The sequence below is a fragment of the Colossoma macropomum genome, unplaced genomic scaffold (assembly GCF_904425465.1).
Source record: "Colossoma macropomum unplaced genomic scaffold, Colossoma_macropomum, whole genome shotgun sequence".
In the NCBI taxonomy this organism is placed as follows: Eukaryota; Metazoa; Chordata; class Actinopteri; order Characiformes; family Serrasalmidae; genus Colossoma; species Colossoma macropomum.
Window position 1 is genome coordinate 1,939,617 of NW_023494785.1, and position 19,442 is coordinate 1,959,058.

The 19,442-nt window shown below is 40.3% G+C and overlaps 1 protein-coding gene across 1 annotated transcript; it reads left to right on the forward strand.

Annotated features, from left to right (window-relative positions):
• The first annotated feature begins 16,605 nt into the window (after window positions 1-16,605).
• On the forward strand, window positions 16,606-18,966 carry LOC118815287 (pentraxin fusion protein-like). The gene is made up of 3 exons (XM_036581309.1): window positions 16,606-16,699; window positions 16,822-16,883; window positions 18,287-18,966. The coding sequence occupies exons 2-3, from the start codon at window positions 16,826-16,828 to the stop codon at window positions 18,916-18,918; spliced, it is 690 nt and encodes a 229-aa protein (XP_036437202.1). The 5' UTR covers window positions 16,606-16,699; window positions 16,822-16,825; the 3' UTR covers window positions 18,919-18,966.
• Window positions 18,967-19,442: the final 476 nt, after the last annotated feature.

The window sequence follows — 19,442 nt, forward strand, 5'->3', positions numbered from 1 at the left end:
CTGCAGCTACACCTACAATGGCATTTTATTTAGGTTTAGGCCTAACCTCTTTACCTCTTTACCTCTAGGCCCTTAACCTTTTCCAAATCACTGTGCCGGTATCAGCACACTTCTGTCGTTAACGTCCAGGTTTTAAAAATCATTTTCATGCATCAAATCGTCCAGCAATACAGTGATGCAATATATCATTAGAAAGCTTGAAATCTCAAGATTCGAAACCTGCGAACTTTTTATGATCCGCTATTCACAGCAGTTAAGATTGTCTCTTTTGCACCATAAGCAGCGATCTGCCAGATGAGGGTTGGGCTGTGGCTCAGCTGTGTCTGTAAAGTGAAGTAGCCAAGAGGAAAAGGCTGGACCTCGAGAAATATTGATCGGTTAAGAGATCTATGAGTCAGAAAGAAATCCCTCCATTCATGGGTGTGGAAGCTAAGAGGTTAATATCACAAATATCTTTATGAACCTTTTGATGAATGACAGGCAGGCTGAGAGAACAGGGAGGTGTGTGTGAGAGATCACTTATTTTTTATTTTTACTTTTTTTTTTTTGTACTTTCCGTTTAGGTTTCCCAGGGTAATGCATGTCCACGTTCTAGTGATTATAATAACTAGCCTCCCAACAAAAGACAATCTGGCTGTTTTAAACAGACATTGTGCAGTTAAGTAAGGACTTACATCTTCTCTCTCTCTCTCTCTCTCTCTCTCTCCCTCTCTCTCTCTCTCTCTCTCTCTCTCTCTCGTTCACCTGTGGCCTGTCTGTATGTATATCAGTAATGCGTTCTTTTATAGTCCCTTAAGTTCACAGCATTAACAGGTAAGTGTGAGATACAAACTCCAGACTACTAGATAATTATTTTGGCTAAAATGTGGTTAAGTACCGGGACAGTCTAACTAAATTACACTGTTATGGCCAACAGGTTCTAGATAGTAAGGTGAAGGACATAGCAGGTGGAACAACAACTGATCACAGGCCTGCCAATCAAATGAGGAAAGACTGCTTATTAAACTGCCATTTTTAAGATAATGAAATCTGATTTATTTTCTGTGAGGGCTGCCGCTGGTTTATGATCAGTCAGATCATTATGTTCTCTGCTAAGCTCCACGTCATTTTCTCAGCCCTCCAATCGCTGCTTGGCTACTGTTGCTCTCCACTGTTGCCTCAAGCCTTCAGTTCACTATCTGTGCACCACTAGCCACGTTTACATGCAGCCTGATAATCCGTTAATAATCCGACTAATAGCTCAATCGGAATAGAATACGTCCATGTAAACACCTCAATCGGAATAGTCTAATCCGATTGAGGCCATTCGGAATACAATTTCTATCCGATTAAACGAGGTGGGTAAACTTTTAAATAATCCGTTAAATAGAAGGATAATAGCCATGTAAACGCCTGAATCCGATTACATTCCGATCGGAACGTGTAAGTATGTTCTGCGCATGTGCGTCGCGTCACGGCGAAAGTTTACACCGCTCAACATGGCGGAGCAGAAACTGGTCTGGACCTCACGTGATGTTCGCTGTCATGGTAACGTTTACTCTAAGCGCTACTCCACGCACGCGCGTCATTTTGCATCGGATTACTTGTAGTGAGCATGTAAACGAAGGTTTTCCATCAGATTGTTGAATAGAGTGCATATAAACACCTCAGTCTACATCTGTAATCGGATTGTATTCAATCGGATTGGCAAAAATCGTTGCATGTAAACACAGCCACTGTTTGACTCTGGGGCTCCAGCTGTGGAGAACATGTAAAAGTGAGATCCTGTCCCTGATTGAGTGCAGTATGTCACCCTCTACCCACTCAAAGCCAAAAACAAATTAAAAATGTTGTGTTATCTGCAAATTTGGTACTTGATATGCTCTTTTACTACAAAGGTTATAATGCACCAAAACGTCTACTACAGTTCATTGGGTCATCAGACATAAATGGTCCTGGGACATTTTTCATGCCTGCTCTGGCAGTATGCTTTAGCCTTTAATAGCTAGGTGTAGGTTTTTAAGTTTGCTGTGTTACTTTTCCTCATCTTCCTCAAAAATATCAGCATCATTGAGCGTTTGAGATGTAAACAAAGTGATTCAGAGTGGTTTGGTGTGAAACGGTTCAGATTTTTTCCCCACACGTGTCTTGAGTTTATATGGAATGTTCATGATGGGAAAATATTGGAAAATCTGAAAGAATACATTTTCTTTTGGGGACTCTTTTGCCTCACAGCACCCTGCATGTATCCCTCCACCATGAATGTAATTATTTAAATATATTTAAGACCAAAATCTTCCTAAAACTATCATAAAACAGTGTCTCAGTCATCAGGCAGTGAATTCATAACCATTTCATATAGTAACTTTCTGTGAGGGAGCTTTTAGAGGGGGACGTCTGGTTCCTATCACCACCACTGTGAACAGTTCTGACTCGGTAAGTTTCTCTAGAACAGAGCGTTTCACACCAAACCACTCTGAATGACTCTGTTTACATCTTAACCATTTGATTATAGAGAAATTTGAAAAAAATCTATGGAATTTCTCCTTAAGGGACTGTAAAAGAAAGTGATACCTCTAAATCTGTGGCTCTTTACCGCAGAACACACCAGAAAGTTGCTTTTCTCTCTCTCTCTCTCTCTCTCTCTCTCTCTCTCTCTCTCTGAGTGTGTATGAGTGTGTGTGTACAGAGGAGTTTTGAATGTGTAAGCAGAGAGAATCTTGGTGAAGATATTGCTGTCTGAGTAAAGCTGTAAAGCTGGTTTAGTATGATTTCTTGTATTAAATGTAGATATTGTAAACACGTTCTGCCTTTTTGTATTCATTTCTACTTGTGTCATCTTTTCATTCTGAACAGATCACTTTTGATAAATTGTCCCGTAGATCCTCAAAGGCAAGATAAGGCAAGTCACACTGACTCAAAAACTACTGCTATTACATTCTATGACAAGAAAAAACTTTCATAGCAGAGGAGCTGAACCTCTTTCAGAAACCTTAGAGCGTGTCTCACTGAGTACAGTTGTATTCAAAAGTTTGAACACCCCTGGTGTTGGCATTTTCCTGAAAATATTCAGTGCACAGTTTCTATTTATTTGCTGAGTTTAACATACTGGAAAATGTATAAATTGTGCCTGGACTTAACAGTTTGTTCAACATTTCAGCCTGAACTGTTTTTTGAATGATTAACAGTGCACGACGGCCAATCAGAACAGAGATCATTCACGTATATCAATCTTAATGGCACAGAGGCTGGAAAAATCGTCAGTACTAAAGGAATGTCTCCTGATTTTCGGAAAGAGTCTCCATCTAGTCAGACCATCATGAAAGCGCAACCTGTACAGGCTGTTACTGCCTTTGAGGTACAAATCAACCTTTGAACAAATGTACAGGACTTTAAATAAATGTACAGAACAGATCAACAAAAAGGGTAATATTTTACCTGTATTAGAACTTATTATATAAATAGAGTACTTCTACTTTTCCTCAAGTACAGAGGTGCTGTAATTCTTTCACCCTTTGGACATTCTTTTTAGCCCAGGATTAGCTTTAATCTTGGTTTGGGAAACTGGCCTCAAAAATAATAATAATAATAATAAAAGCTTAAAGAATGTGAATGTATTTTATCAAAAAGAATGTTTGTTTTTCAGCATGTCAGAGTGATAACTTGCTCCTTTGTAAAGCTCGCCCACCCTGAAGCCCCTGAGTTTAGAGGCCTTTACTCTGTGTATGCGTCTGTCTGTGGATTCAACTGTAGTTTCCAAACAGAACCGTGAGACCATCCTCTTCGCTAATTGCACCCAAGACCACAATGAGCTTAACGTGTGGCAGGAGAAGGGCAACATCTCCTTCTACCTGAGAAGCAGCTCAGAGGGTGCTTTCTATTCCATCCCACTTCTCTCCATCTTCCACACAAACCTGTGTGTCACCTGGGAATCCAGCACGGGTCTGACTGCATTCTGGGTGGACGGCCACCGCAGCACTCTGCAGGTGTACAGGAAAAACCACAAGGTCCAGTCTGGTGGTGCTGTTATTCTGGGTCAGGATCTGAACTCTTTCCTCAATAGCTTTGAGGAAAAGCAGAGTTTTGTAGGTGATATTGCAGACGTGAACATGTGGGATGAGGTCGTCAGATTATGGAATTTAATGAGAAGGTATGGTTGGGAAGAAACAAATGCGATTAACTGGAATGTTCTACAGTATGAAGTAAACAAGGGAGTGTTTTTAGTGCCAGAGAAGAACTTATGACATGCAAAATGCCATCTTCTGTAAACAGGCCCTGTAAACAAGTAGGTCTTTCTATAAGTTCCAGAACTAATGTCTGCTTCCGAATCAAGGGCATTTTCCTGTAAAACAAAAGTGAATTTCTGTAAAGCCAGTGGCTTAAGTTTTAAATGGTAAACTGTCCTCAAAATAAGAAGGTAGTGCAAAGGTATTACAATCAGTATTACAATATCCTAATTTTAGATCCATAAATGGATTTTTAATATTCTGAGAGAAGACAAGGCCTAATTTCCATTTGGTGCAGTTTGAGTACACCATGATAGTATACAAGAGGATCTTACAATCTGTACAAGTGAACTGTTTCACTCTTCATCCACTTTATAAATAACATTTGTGGCAATTGGACAAACATTGTAATGCAGTTTACAACATTCCATTGTAAAATGTATCAAGAGTGAAGGGATTGTTTGAGTGGAAATGATAAATGGTCTAATATTAAGTTTATGTACTTTTATTTATATAATAAGAACTTCTGAGTTCCAGGTTTGTGTGCTATGGTAATTGGTAATTTTGGGTAGAAGCTCTAGAGTGTTTATTTTTTTCTCTCACTGCTTGAACCTATTCTCTTTCTTGAGTTCTGTCTTTCTTTCTAAAAAAAAAAAGCTGAACCTAAGTAAAGGAAGATCCTGAGCATTTTTCTTTTGATCATTGTTTCCTTACACTTTCTGAAAATCTCTGCTTTGCTTGAAAACACTGTTCCAGTGTCTCCTTAGTTTGGCATTTGCTTCTCTTTGTTTGAAACCCCTCAACGCTGTCTTCATCATCACTGTGGCGGTGGCAAAGTAATTGAACACTTGCCCGAAGTATCTCCAAGTTGTGGGTTTGATATTTTGTTGTCGCACCTGCAGCCAATCAACCGACACTCGACGCTCAGACCGCCGACCCAGCGCTATCTTCTTGCTATTGTCCTGCTAAGTTCCTAAATCAACCAAAAGCGGTAAGTTCCTGCAATATCATGGCTACTGCTGGTTTCTTTACCTGCTCAGAGTGTGGCATGTTTAGTTTAATCCCCTTTTCCACCTCTAGCGATAGTGATAGTGGCTGTGTTTGTGTTAAGTGCCAGCTAGTTAGCTCTCTGGTGGATAAGGTGGACCAGCTAGAGGTGCGCATCCAGGATTTATTAAGGGACAGACAGCGAGATTCACTGCTAGCAGCCCCGGGTGCCTTAGCGAGAGTCAGCACCCCCTCGACTCTGGCGTTAGAGCCATCACAGTGGGGTGAATGGGTGACGTCTCGGCGACATAGCCAGAAAGCTAAGGCTAATGCTAACGCTGAGGCCAAAGCTAGCCCACCAGAACACCACGCTCCTCCGATTCACATGTCAAACAGGTTTGCTCTGCTCAGCGAAGCACCCGCTGAGGAGCCTGTTAAAAGTGCTCTGGTTATAGGAGACTCGATCGTTCGACACGTGAAATTAGCTACTCCTTTAGGGGCGCCAGCAGTAACAGTTAGCTGTTTACCGGGAGCCAGAGTGCCGGACATTAGTGGCAACCTTAGACTGTTAGCTAATAAGAGATATTCGAGGATAGTCATTCATGTAGGGGCCAATGATATTCGTCTGCGGCAGTCTGAGGTAACTAAGGGTAATATTAGAGAGGTGATTAAACTGGCCCAGACGATGTCCGATGCCGTAATCTGCTCTGGTTCCATCCCAGTGCGGCACAGTGCTGAAGCCTACAGCAGACTTTCAGCATTAAACTGCTGGATGTCCAAGTGGTGTTCGGAAAATGAAGTGGGCTTTATAGATAATTGGTTACATTTCGAGGGCAAGCCTGGTCTTATAGGTAGGGATGGTGTCCACCCCACGCGGGAGGGTGCTGCCTTACTTTCTTGCAGCATAGCACATAGTCTTTTAGTTAGTCGGCAGAGTAGCGTAAACAGCTGCTGACAATCCAAAGCCAGGACTAGGCCGCAGACAGACAGGCTAAACCGACTGTCTGTGAACCGCCTTGAGGCGTCACCTAGGTTCTACTGTATTGAGACTGTGTCTTTGCCCCGAATTAAATCTAAATCTAAACGTAGAAAAACTTAATCAGCCTGTTTCAACAACCTAATCAATATTAAATTGTATTTAGATGATAGCAGCAACACCTCAATTCTAAAATTTGGGTTACTCAATATAAGATCACTAAACTCAAAAGCAGTCATCGTAAATGAAATTATAAGTGATCATACATTTGACATTTTCTGTCTCACCGAAACATGGGTTAGACAGGATGAATATTCAGCACTAAATGAAGCCACCCCTATAGGCTATAATTATGTACACAGCCCAAGATTATCAGGCAAAGGAGGTGGATTATGTGTAATCTACCAAAATACCCTAAATATCATTAAAAAACAATGTGACACCTTCACTTCTTTTGAGGTTCTTTCCATCAACATTACAAATCCGACCACAAAAAAGAACGCATTTTCATTATTTAACATTTACAGACCACCAGGGCCATACTCAGAATTTCTAGAAGAATTTAGTGATTTCGCTGCAAACCTAGCTGTGTGCAATGATAAAGTAATAATTGTAGGAGATTTTAATATCCATTTTGAGAAGGCAGATGACCCACTAAAAAGGCATTTACTTCAATCCTAGACACTCTGACTTAACATAGACAGGCTTAATATCCTACCGCAAACCTCAGTAATCTCTGACCATTACCTAATTTCTTATGAGCTACGTCTTAGCCATAATACATAAACGTCCCCTCGCTATTCTACAAAGCGCTCAATAAAACCATTTACCGCCCTGCAATTCGTAGAAAACCTCCCAGAACTAACAACCCTAGTCTCCACTCCATCAGACCCAATGGAGCTAGATGTATTAACCGACTATTTAGAAAATACCTTTCGATCTACTTTAGAAAATGTGGCGCCACTTAAATTCAAAAGGATAAGACAGAAAAAGCTCGCCCCGTGACAAACTAGAGCGGAAATGGCGATCAACCAAGCTGGAAGTGTTCCACTTGGCCTGGAAGGACAGCCTTATAGAGTATAGAAATGCTCTCACTAAAGCTCGCTCAGCATATCTGGCCTCGCTGATCGAGAATAATAAATATAATCCTAGAGTACTGTTTAGTGTGATTTCCAGAATTACAAAAAATCAGGCAGGCACTGAACCACAAATTCCGGCGACCCTCACCAGTGAAGTTTTTATGGACTTTTTTAATAATAAAATCGAAAATATTAGACAACAAATTCAACCCACAGTATTAAATCCAACTTGGCTGTCATCTGATGTGGCTGATATAAAACATAACGTAGTTGCAGAAGAAAGGCTTGAAACTTTCTACCCACTCCCACAGCTAGAACTAGAGAAGATTATCTACTCTGCAAATTGTACAACCTGCACACTTGATGCAATCCCCTCAAAATTACTCAAAGAAGTGCTACCAGTTATCATTAATCCTCTTTTAACTATAGTAAACTCGTCCCTTAGCCTGGGCCATGTACCCAGAGCCTTTAAACTAGCAGTTATTAAGCCTCTGATCAAGAAACCAAACCTTGATGCTAGCATATTGTCTAATTACAGGCCTATATCTAACCTGCCATTTATTTTTAAGATCTTAGAAAAAGCCGTAGCCCAACAACTTAGTTCATATCTACATAAGAACCACATATATGAAAAATTCCAATCTGGATTCAGGCCACATCACAGCACTGAGACAGCTCTAGTTAAGATAACAAATGATCTTCTTCTTGCCTCTGATCAAGGCTACATATCCCTGTTAGTGCTACTTGACCTCAGCGCAGCTTTCGATACGATAGACCACAATATTCTCCTAGAAAGGTTAGAAAACATGGTTGGAATCACAGGGACCGCCCTATCGTGGTTCAAATCTTACTTAACAGAACGTTATCAGTTCGTAAAGGTAAATGACTTATCTTCCAATTATTCACAAGTAAGATCTGGAATTCTGCAAGGCTCTATTTTAGGACCATTATTATTTACATTATACATGTTACCGTTAGGCACAGTTATAAGTAACCATGGCATTAACTTTCACTGTTACGCAGACGATATGCAGTTGTACATATCAGCCAAGCCTGATGACAAATACAGGCTAAAGAAAATAGAGGTCTGTGTAAAAGACGTGAAAGGTTGGATGTTGCGTAACTTCCTCCTTCTAAACAGTAACAAAACATAGGCTCTCCTTCTGGGTCCAAAAGTGGCAAAAAATTAATTATCAGATTTAATTTTAAATCTCGCTGACTTTTCAGTTATACCAGGTTCAGCAGCAAAAAACCTTGGTGTAATACTCGATCCAGATTTATCATTCGATCAACACATAGGCAGCATCACTAGGACAGCTTTTTTACATCTTCGCAACATCGCCAAAATAAGAAATGCCTTATCGCTGCACGACGCAGAAACATTAGTACATGCACTACTGTCAGGATGCACCAGCAGGAATTTAAGTAAACTTCAACTAGTTCAAAATGCTGCAGCCAGGGTTCTCACTAAAACTAGAAAATTTGATCATATCAGTCCAGTTCTATCATCACTTCATTGGCTGCCTGTTAAATTCCGTATTGATTACAAAATTCTTTTATTGACGTATAAAGCCCTACATGGGCTCGCTACTGAGTACCTGCAAGACCTTATTTCCCATTACGAGCCACCACGATTACTCAGATCACAGAGTGCTGGCGTTTTAATAATTCCCAGAATTCAGAAGGCTTCAGCTGCGGGAAGAGCCTTTTCTTATAAAGCCCCCAAACTCTGGAATGATCTTCCAGAAAATGTTCGGGACTCAGACTCAGTCGCAATTTTCAAATCTAGGCTGAAAACTCACTTGTTTAGTTTAGCTTTTGGTAGTTAATGTTCCCCCTTAGATAAAGGCAGCAGATCCAGGGGTCCATGGACGCAGGGAATTATAGTAAACTGAGACGCTGGTGCTGTCGTCCCGCCGCTCGCACACGATCACTCAGGTTTGTGGACGGTGGAGCGGACCCTCAGAAAGAGCAAAAGTGGCATACATAATTTCTCTTGTGATGAGGTGAACCCTCCCTGTGTCTTTGACCACCCAGTTTGCAGAGGAGAGGACGGTTCCTAGCTCTAATGAAATACGCCAGAGAAAATGGTCATTGACTGATTGCGCTGTGGAGTTCTGTTTGCTAGCCTCTCAATGCAGCTTGGATCCAGCAGCACAATGGCTGCCTTCCATCAAGGTCTGAGCGAGGAGCTCAAGGACGAGCTGGCTTCTCGCAACCAATCTTCAACCTTAGATGATTGAGTTAACTCTCAAACTGGACAATAGGCTGTGTTAATGATGCAGGACTCAGGAAGCTGGGCGCTCCCGGTCCACCCTGAGGTCTCTCATGCACCCATTATGTCCCCAGTTCATTGAGAATTCTCCAGCAAGGGGGTTCAGCCTATGCAGTTGGGGCACACCTGCCTCTCATACCAGGAACGAGAGGCCCGCATGAGAGATGGGTTGGTGTTTCTACTGCGGCAACCCAGGACACCTTCACCCTCCCATCCTGAGCTCTTGGGAATCGACCAGGTCTGTCATGGGAAAGGAGACTCGTAATGGAGTTACGTAACCTGGGGCTCTGGGGTATTCTTCAATGTCTCTGTTTCGTGGGGGCAATGCAAGGAGGGACACCTCACGGTCTTTTTTGATTCAGGGGTAGTGGGGAATTTTATTGACACCATTCTAGCTAAGGATCTGGGGTTGCTCCTTGTTTCATTGGACCACCCTTGCCTTGTCTACCATTGATAGACGTTCCCTTGGGTCTGGGGTGGTCTTTTTTCAGACCATTCCACTCTTGCTGCACATTGGGCACATGGAGCAAATCTCCTGATTATTGCTCCTGACCTACAATTAGTGTTAGGCTCTTCCTGGCTCCAGTGTCACAATCCCCATCTAGACCGGCTTACCCATTCAGTCCTTTCATCGAGCTCCCACTGTCAGACCTCCTGCTTGTGGGTTCCCAACCTTTGTGTAGGAGATCCACCATCTTCCAAGCAGGATAGGCCTGACCTCTTTCTAGTTCTCCCAGAGTACTGGGACCTCCAAGAGGTCTTCAGTAAGAAGAAGGCCCAGCTCCTGCCCCTCCATTGGCCTTATGACATTGCTATAAACCTCCTACCAGGCACTAGTCCCCCACCGGGCTGACTGACTAGCCCTTAGGTTCATCTGACCCTGTAATTCCTGAGCAGGAGCAGGGGTCTCCAGCCCTGTATCAATTACTGGGGCCCAAAGAGGATCACGGTCAAGGCTCGCTGCCCCCTACCTCTCATGACTTCCATCTTTGAAGTGCTGCAGCAGACTTCCATTTTTACCAAACAGGACCTGTGCAGCACCTACACCCTTGTCTGGATTAGAGAAGGTGATGAGTGGAAGACAGACTTCATCACTCTGTCGGGTCATTATGAATACCTTGTCACAGCCTTTGGACTTATATACGCTCCTGCCGTCTTCCAGAGGTACATCAACAAGGTCCTGAGGGAGGCATGTGATCGCTACATGTTTGTCTACCTGGATGACATTCTAATTTACAGCAAGACTATGGATTAACATGTCCCCAGCATTCTCCAACTGTTTTTGGAGAACCATCTGTTTGTTAAGCTGGAGTAGTTCCTGTTCCATGCTTGGTCGGTCACCTACTAGACTTTGTGGTAACTCTGAATCGACAGAGCATGGATCCTGCTATGGTTGATTGGCCATGCCCTACATCACTCCATTTGGTCTAACGCTTCCTGGACATTGACAATTTCTTTTGACGGTTCATAAGAAATTTTAGCACTGTGGCTGCTCCCCTGACCACCCTCCCCAAGACGAGTGCAAGGTGCACAGAAGCCCAGGAGGTATTTGACCTCAGCCCTAGTTCTCCAGCTCCCAGACCCTGAGCTCCCCTTCGTGGTTGAAGTAGAAGCTTCAGAGGAAGGTGTGGGGGCAGTTTTGTCTCAGTGGTCTGGTCCCAGCCAAAGCTATACACCCCTGCACCTTCTTCTCATACTGTTGTGTGGGTGTTGCTGGTGGTTAAACTGGCTTTAGAGGAGTGGAGACACTGGATGGAGGGAGCCAAGCACCACATCCTGGTCTGGATTAGCCTTAAAAATTTGGAATATATACAAGAAGTCAAGTGGCTCAACCCCCACCAGACCAGGTGGGCACTATTCTTTGCGCAGTTGGCTAAATTAGATGCATTATTGATAGATAAGGGGGCCATAAGGATTGAGGATTGGTGACCACTGGTTTAAAAGGTTAAGGGAAACAATCAGTCAGCTAAAGCCATTGATTACCCCATTTCCTCTAAAAATGAAATAAAATAGCTGCACTTGAAATATATTTAATATAAGAAATGTTGACATGTTTAATATTGATTTTCTCTATTGTATATATACAGTCTCTTCTGAGAGTTTTAGAAAGGTTTTTTGCTCTATATTGAAGACATTTGGTTGAATATATATGCATATATAGTCTGAATACGCAATGTCACTTCTTGACTACATTTGTCTTTTCATTGACCCTGTCACCACGTGTTATAACATATGAACTGCTTAGAAGCAACCTAACAACCACCCAAGATACCATGGCAACTGCCATTCAAAAACTTAGCAACCACCTGGGATAACACAGTGATCACCTAGCAACATCCTAGCAACCACCTGAAAGACCATAGCAATGACTTTGGATACCGTAGCAACCACTTACCAACACCCTAGCAGCCACCTAGCAATATTATAGCATTCGTAACATTTTCAATCTTTAAACATTCAGACAGTGAAAACAATCTCTTTAATTAACCCAAAGAGCTAAAAAAAGCAACCCACTACCTCCTTTCAGTCAGAACTATGCAAACTTAATTAGGCTATCAAAAACAATCAACACCTATCATGACATCTTTATTTTTTCAAGCATTATTAACAACAACAACAACAACAATAATAATAATAATAATAATAACAATAATAACAACAATAATAATAATAATAATTTTTATTATTTATTTTTAGAGTACTTTTCAGACCGGTAGCAGCTCAAAGTGCTTTACAGACAGATGGTAAAGATTAACAGTAATATTAGAAAAAAAAAACATGTATTAAACGCTATGGCACAGTGGGTAGCATTGTCGCCTCACAGCAAGAAGGACCTGGGTTCAATTCGCAGGGTCCTTTCTTTGTGGAGTTTGCATGTTCTCCCTGTGTCTGTGTCCAAAGACATGCAGTCAGGCTAATTGGAGACACTTAATTGCCTCTAGGTGTGACTGTGTATGTCTGTGTGTCTGCCCTGTGATGGACTGGTGACCTGTCCAGGGTGTATGGACGGAGTTGACTGGGACTCTGGACCTGCTCCAAGTCTCAGACGAAAATTTGAGCAAGGAGGTTCTTTAAGCTTTCTGGTAACACTTTACTGTAGGGTACTGTTCATAAGGCTACATGACACCTACATGTTGTCATGACAACAAACAGAACCCTACATAAATGTTTATAAATGCTTATATGTTATTCACTATAAAGGTTGGCCACTTTTGATCAAAGTTAGCTAAAGTAGCCTTTATGGCAGATGATTTCTGTTGGAATAAGCATTTATAAACGTTTGTATAGGGATCTGTCACTTATCATGAGAAGCTTATGTAGTAGCCTTATGAACAGCACCCTACAGTGAAGTGTTACCATCTTTTTTAATTTGTTAATAGTGCTTGTTATGAAGGTTTATTACACCATTGTTTGTAGCATAGTTTTGTACTTGTGTTTAGCTACCTCTCTATGTATTTTATATATATATGTCTTAAATATGGCACTGGTACACACTTTTTCCATGGCATGTCTTTACTATTAAACTATACTTTGGAGGTGAATGAATAAATAATTTTGGCATCTTGACCATCCAGGCCTGACATACTGAACGCTATGTATGATACATATTAATGTGCTGTTTATTTTATTTACGTAGATAATTTATATTACTTACATAATTAATTTAATATTTAAGTGTACATTGCATAGTTAATATTTTTATTTGTTCAGCAACACTATTAACAACAAAGTGAATACAGTATGAATTAATGCAGTCATTACTTGTTTGCTTCATATTAGTTAAACATTGTTAATGATGTACACTCTTAAAAAAGATGGTGAGTGAAATTGAGGGACTGGTGCTGGAGTGACAGAAAAAACTTCTGATTATTGAATTATTAAAAGTTAGATATTGCAAGCAGGATAGTGGGCGAGGGGCAGTGTTTAGAAGGTGTTTACAATTTGCATAATCAGGCATATTTATAAATCCTTGCATTCTAATTGAGTGTTGAGGTTTAGTGATGCTCCTGTGCCATTTTTAGTATGGCATTTTCATGGGCATAACAATAATACATAAACATATTTAACGATTTATTATTTAACACTCTTTTTTGGGGGTTTAATTCATGAGTGGCAGACATGTGCTCCTTACACACAGCATTTCTGTAATCACTCCGTTCCAGCTCCACTCCGGGTTTTCTATTGACCTCTCCTCGCTCACACGTCAGAGAAACCCCACTTATGATTCATTCGTATGATATTTATTTTATGTCTTGAATGTATGGACAAAACACTACACACTTGATTTTATTAATTATATACTTTATGGCTGGTATTGAACAAAAAACACTCTGGGCTATGCAGGCTTTTTTCAGAAAGTTTCAGTTTAAAGCGACAACCCAATCTAAAAACCTGCTGAGGATAAACAAACACACATGCTTTTAACACCATCTTCATCATTCTCGCATGAGAATGACTCTGTGTAATGTCTGTAGATCTTTGTTGTGATTGGTGAGAATTTCCAGTATGTACATCTGCTGAACAGCTCCTCAGTGCAGACACTGTGTATTTGCATAATCATGCATATTCATAGATCTTTGCATGAGTGTTGACGTTTACCGATGCTCCTGTACCATTTTAGTATGCCATTTTCTTTTCCATAACACTAATACATAACAATATTTAATGTTTGATTATTAAAATAGATGATTTTTTCATGTTGTAATTCATGACTTTAGGGGTACATTAAGCTCAGACCTTCTGAAAAGACCACTTATATGTTCTGATGTAAACACAGCATAACATAATAATGACAGTAAACCAACAGAGTCATGCAGCGTAGTATGTGGACGTATCCTAACAAGAACCAGTGTCAGTGCCAGAATTGTAATATTGTAATACATGTTATCATAAATTGTTACATTGTTTATCAACTTCCAGATAAGTGTGTTAATGTCAGAAGTATGAAACAAGGTGACTTGAGACCTTCACTGTAACATGTAGCATGTATTTAATGAATTCCTCACAGGACGATTCTCTACAAATCAGCAGTGAAGGGACTCAAAACATTAGCTCCTCTACATTCAGCATTACACTGTAAAGGCAAAATTCAACTTAAATGTGACCGAACACAAAGTTATTAAAATACACCCAACTAGTGGACAGTGAATATTAAAATAAATAAATAAATAATGCTACACTATTTAAGTTTTATGGATTTGGAGACCTCTCTGGTGAAAATGTGTAATTACATGCAACTTAGTCTAAACTTGGTGAAGGAGCGTCTCTGAGGATGTGAGTGAATTATCTACTATTGTCATCATATCTTCATCAGTATAATGTTGATTTTAAGATAAATTGAGACATAAAACATCAAGCTGGACCTCTTTTTGAGTTTGTGTGTGTGGCATTAACATGTAAAGACGTATGACATGGTGTGAAAAACTCCTGACCTGATGCCTCTGACCATTAGCATGTTATTCAATTTTAACAAAAATATCATACATAATGCAGCTTTAATTTGAAGCTTAATTCTTTGTTTCATTTTTTCCATCTAATCTTTTTACAGGTTTCTGGTGCCAGATATCCACACAGACATGCTTAACATAAGAGCTTGGTATACCCTAGAAAACATGCACCCTTTATGGAGGCTATTCTATGGAGGCTCCTGGATGCTGCTCAGTCTAAAGCCTTGCTGACTACCTCTGTTGTTGTTCACAATGCCTCATTTTCACAATACTGACCGTGCTTGACAAGCATCACAGATTATATCAATACTTCGTCTTTATGGCAATTTTGTCCTGGATAAGTGTGACTTTTGAACCATTTGCAGTAATTCTCTCATTACTTTGCTAAGTTTCTCTAATATTCACAATTCCTTCACTCAAAAATCTCACAGAAATGTTTCCTACAGGTTCTAACAAACAAACAACTGTAGCTTTTGTTTTGTACTGAAGACTTAGGACAGTGATATAGCCTGGGGGGGCAGAAAATATGACTGACTTGTTCTGGTTCTTTCAGTCAGTGGTTGACTGTGGGTAAACGTGTGTCTTGCCTGTCATGGGATCGGAATGATTTCCTAATAACAACATAACCCTGTTGTGAAAGTGTACACCCACACCATTGAGAGAGAAGAATATCTAATCATCCACATGCAACACCAAGGACTAAGAGTGGCACAATATAGTTCTGACCTAAAATTTGTATGTGCAAAATAGCAGCCATAGTTTAAAGCATTTGTACAGCAGGGCTCTCCAGACAGCCCAACGTCCAGACAACATTCAAAACACAGCCTAAATACCCCTTTTCTGGGGGATGAGGTAAGGCCTTTTACCTTGTTTAGCCGTATCTAACTCTAGAAGTAATTCGGCTGCAAATGCACTCTATATTAGTTTGTCCACCTGCTTTCCATGTTAAAGCCACTCTTTTCTATATAGGGATATATATGCTCCATATATCTTATATAATAGTATCTAATATACTATATAATCTAATATACTATATAAGAAACCCAGTAATGGGGTTTCACAGTGCATGTAAACCCTCACTCTGATTTCTCTCGTTTCTCTCAGTTTGCACCCGGAAACAGTAAGCAACCTTTAACACAGCATCTGCGAGACGCAGCACAGCACTTTTGGAGCGACGCTGAAACCGACTACGTGCTCGATGAAATGAAGGGTTTAACTATTCTTCATCTTCTAGATGATGTATGTTCATATTTTAGGCTAAAATGACGACGATTTAAAAAAAAAGCTGCTCGTGGAGTTTGAGTTTTATGTTACATTACGTCTCGTCTTCTTCTGTGAGTTTATTGGCTGGTTGTAAAGCAGAAATCCGATTACTGCCTGACTCATGTAGACATGGACATTTCTGTAATGCCCACATTGCCCTCATCCTTGTGCTCATCATTTCAAAACAATGACATTGTACAATACACATGGATCCTCTGGAAGAACTGTTTCTCTGGAACACAATTTTCCTCAGGAGATCAGATAAACCTTAGATTTTTGCAAGAGCTGAAATATGAAGCAGAGTGTTCCATATGTAAACACAGCATCCTATAAATGCAGAAGCTGCAGCACCAGCTTTAGACTTGCTGTAAAAAACAGCTGGAAAATAGATCTAACTGGTCACAGGAGCCAAGAAAGATTCTGTAGACGTCTGGAGAGTCTGAGAGACTGTAGAGCTTCACTACCAGGTGAGCATCCACACTTCTTATTCATCACTTACAGCCACTTTAGTTTTACTGACGTTAAATGTGATTGTCAGCTGTGTGTAAGTTGTGAAGGTGGCTAACAGGTTGTGCTGAAATGTTCACAGTAAAATGAAGTCTGTGCTCGTTCTGCTGGGTGTCCTCCTGCCTCTGATCAGCTCTGGTCAAAGTAAGTTTAGCTACATGATTCTGTTTTAAGAAACACCCAATACTATAATAACACTGTATTATTATACTTAATAATAACACTTCTAATAACAGTTATAATAATAATAATAACAATTATAATAATACAGCATTAATAATACTTATTATAACACTGTAACAGTAACTATAACTTCAAGTCTTTTCTTTTTACACTAAATTATATTGAAAGTAACAAATATTTTTATCATCTCCTGTAAAGTTACTATTTTGGAGATACTTGTTATTCTTTGGACAGCGATGTGTATTTATAAGGTGTAATTTGTTCAACAGCATAGATAGAATGCACATAAGTAACAAAGATAATAGCATAAATACTATATATATATAAATACTATACAGTAACGAAGTAAATGTAATTCATTACTGTACTTAGTTTTTTAGTGTATCTGCACTTTACTAAAGTTTTTCCATTTTGGGCGACTTTTTACTTTCACTCCACTACATTTCAAAGTCAGATATCTCACTTTTTACTCCACTACATTATGAGAAATCTGTCGTTCCTTTTGGTTTATCTGTGTATAAAAACATAACGTCAAAACGAAAGAAGCGTGAAGCAAAAACACCAATCAGGGCACAGTGGTCACTTTGTTTTGAGCTTGTTTTGACCTGTTGGTCATTCCAACCCAGTGCAGCACACGGTTCAACATCAGTGCAGCAGCGTAAAATTTGGGAGAGTCTATTCAACATAAATGATTTAGTGACTTTGTGTAAACAGACCACAATATAGAAATATGTACACATATGCAGTTGTGACTGACGTGTCTTTATTCTGAATTTATACAAACACTATTTCATTTTATAGTAAATTAGTTTTTGCTAGTTTATGTTTATGAACAGAGACCTACAGATGCAATACAGTGAAGGAAAACTCAAAAGTATGGAGAAGTATTTGTCAAGTAATCAGGGTTTATAACAGGGGTGAGGAACTCCAGTCCTGGAGGGTTTGGTGATGTTCCTGCTCAAGCACATCTGATTTAACTCACCCCCTGGTTTATAGCATAAAGTTCCCTGGCTTCAGCTGTTTCTGTGCTACTAGCTTGCTTCATGAATGTTTTATTCTACATCAAAAACCACATAGTACTACACTAATTAAGATGGTAAAACTAGTTCACCATCATTAAGGCCACCGCACACTGGACGCATAGTGCAGCATCACAGAGCAGAACACTGCTACAGAACACATACAGTCAGAACGCCACTGAACATCAAGTGCAAGTCCATTTTTACACTGTACTCGTTTACTTATTTCAATGAAATAAAACTTTCAGCACCATTAATCACCCAGTTTACTACCTCGTCACTCATTGTTTTCAATTGAATTACGCTTTAAAATGTATCATATTGAAATGAATATTTGCCCTTCAGGTGGTCTGACTGACAAGGGCCTGTTTTTCCCAAAACCTTCAAACAATTCCTACGTGAGTCTCACCCCCCAGAAGCCCCTGAATTTAGAGGCCTTTACTCTGTGTATGCGTCTGTCTGTGGATCCAGCTGTAGTAGACAAAAAGGACCGTGAGACCATCCTCTTCGCTTATCGCACCCAATACTACGATGAGCTTAACGTGTGGCAGGAGAAGGGCAAAATCTCCCTCTACATGAGCAGCTCAGAGGGTGCTTTCTATGCCGTCCCACTTCTCTCCATCTTCCGCACAAACCTGACTCTCACCTGGGAATCCAGCACGGGTCTGACTGCATTCTGGGTGGACGGCCGCCGCAGCACTCTGCAGGTGTACAGGAAAAACCACAAGGTCCAGTCTGGTGGTGTTGTTATTCTGGGTCAGGATCCTGACTCTTTCATTGGTAGCTTTGATATAAACCAGAGTTTTGTAGGTGAAATTTCAGATGTGAACATGTGGGATTCTGTGCTGACAGGTGATCAGATTAGGAACTTCAATGAGAAGGTGTGGGTGGGACCAGAACCGAATGTTCTTAACTGGAACACTACGAAGTATAAAGTACATGGGAATGTCATCGAGGTGCCAAAGAAGTACAAATGACATGTAAGACACCAATCTCTGTAACCAGGTCCTGAAAACAAGTAGTGGGCCATGTTTTCTGCAACAATGCTGTAATCATGTACCAGTATGTATGCAAATCACAAAATTGTTAAAAAAATGAAAATAAAAACACTGCATGGATAAACAAACCTGTATTCTGAATGTCATCAAAACAGCAGTACAACATGGGTGGTTAAACATTTACATTACTAACAACAATTATTATTAAAGTGTAAAAATGTCTAAATACTTCATACACTTCCCAGTACGTGTGTTTGTGCTCAGTGACTTTACACATGGCACTGTCTTAGGACATGTACCTTTGCTACAAGTCAGTTTGTGAAGTTTCTGTCCTGCTAGAGCTGCTCCAGACAACTGTAAGTGCTATTAATGTGAAATGGAAGAGCAACAACAGCTCAGCTGTGAAAGCTGTAGATCATGCAAACTCACAGAGTGGGACCACCAAGTGCTGAAGTGTGTAGCAGTGTGCGTAGCATAGTGCCAATATTAAAGTTTGGTGGAGG

Bases quoted from the DNA above. Each gene is read 5' to 3' on its own strand.
- LOC118815287 (XM_036581309.1), top strand. From the start codon at position 16,826: ATGAAGTCTGTGCTCGTTCTGCTGGGTGTCCTCCTGCCTCTGATCAGC. The intron at 16,884-18,286 runs GTAAGTTTAGCT...TTTGCCCTTCAG, and splicing joins TCTGATCAGCTCTGGTCAAA to GTGGTCTGACTGACAAGGGC.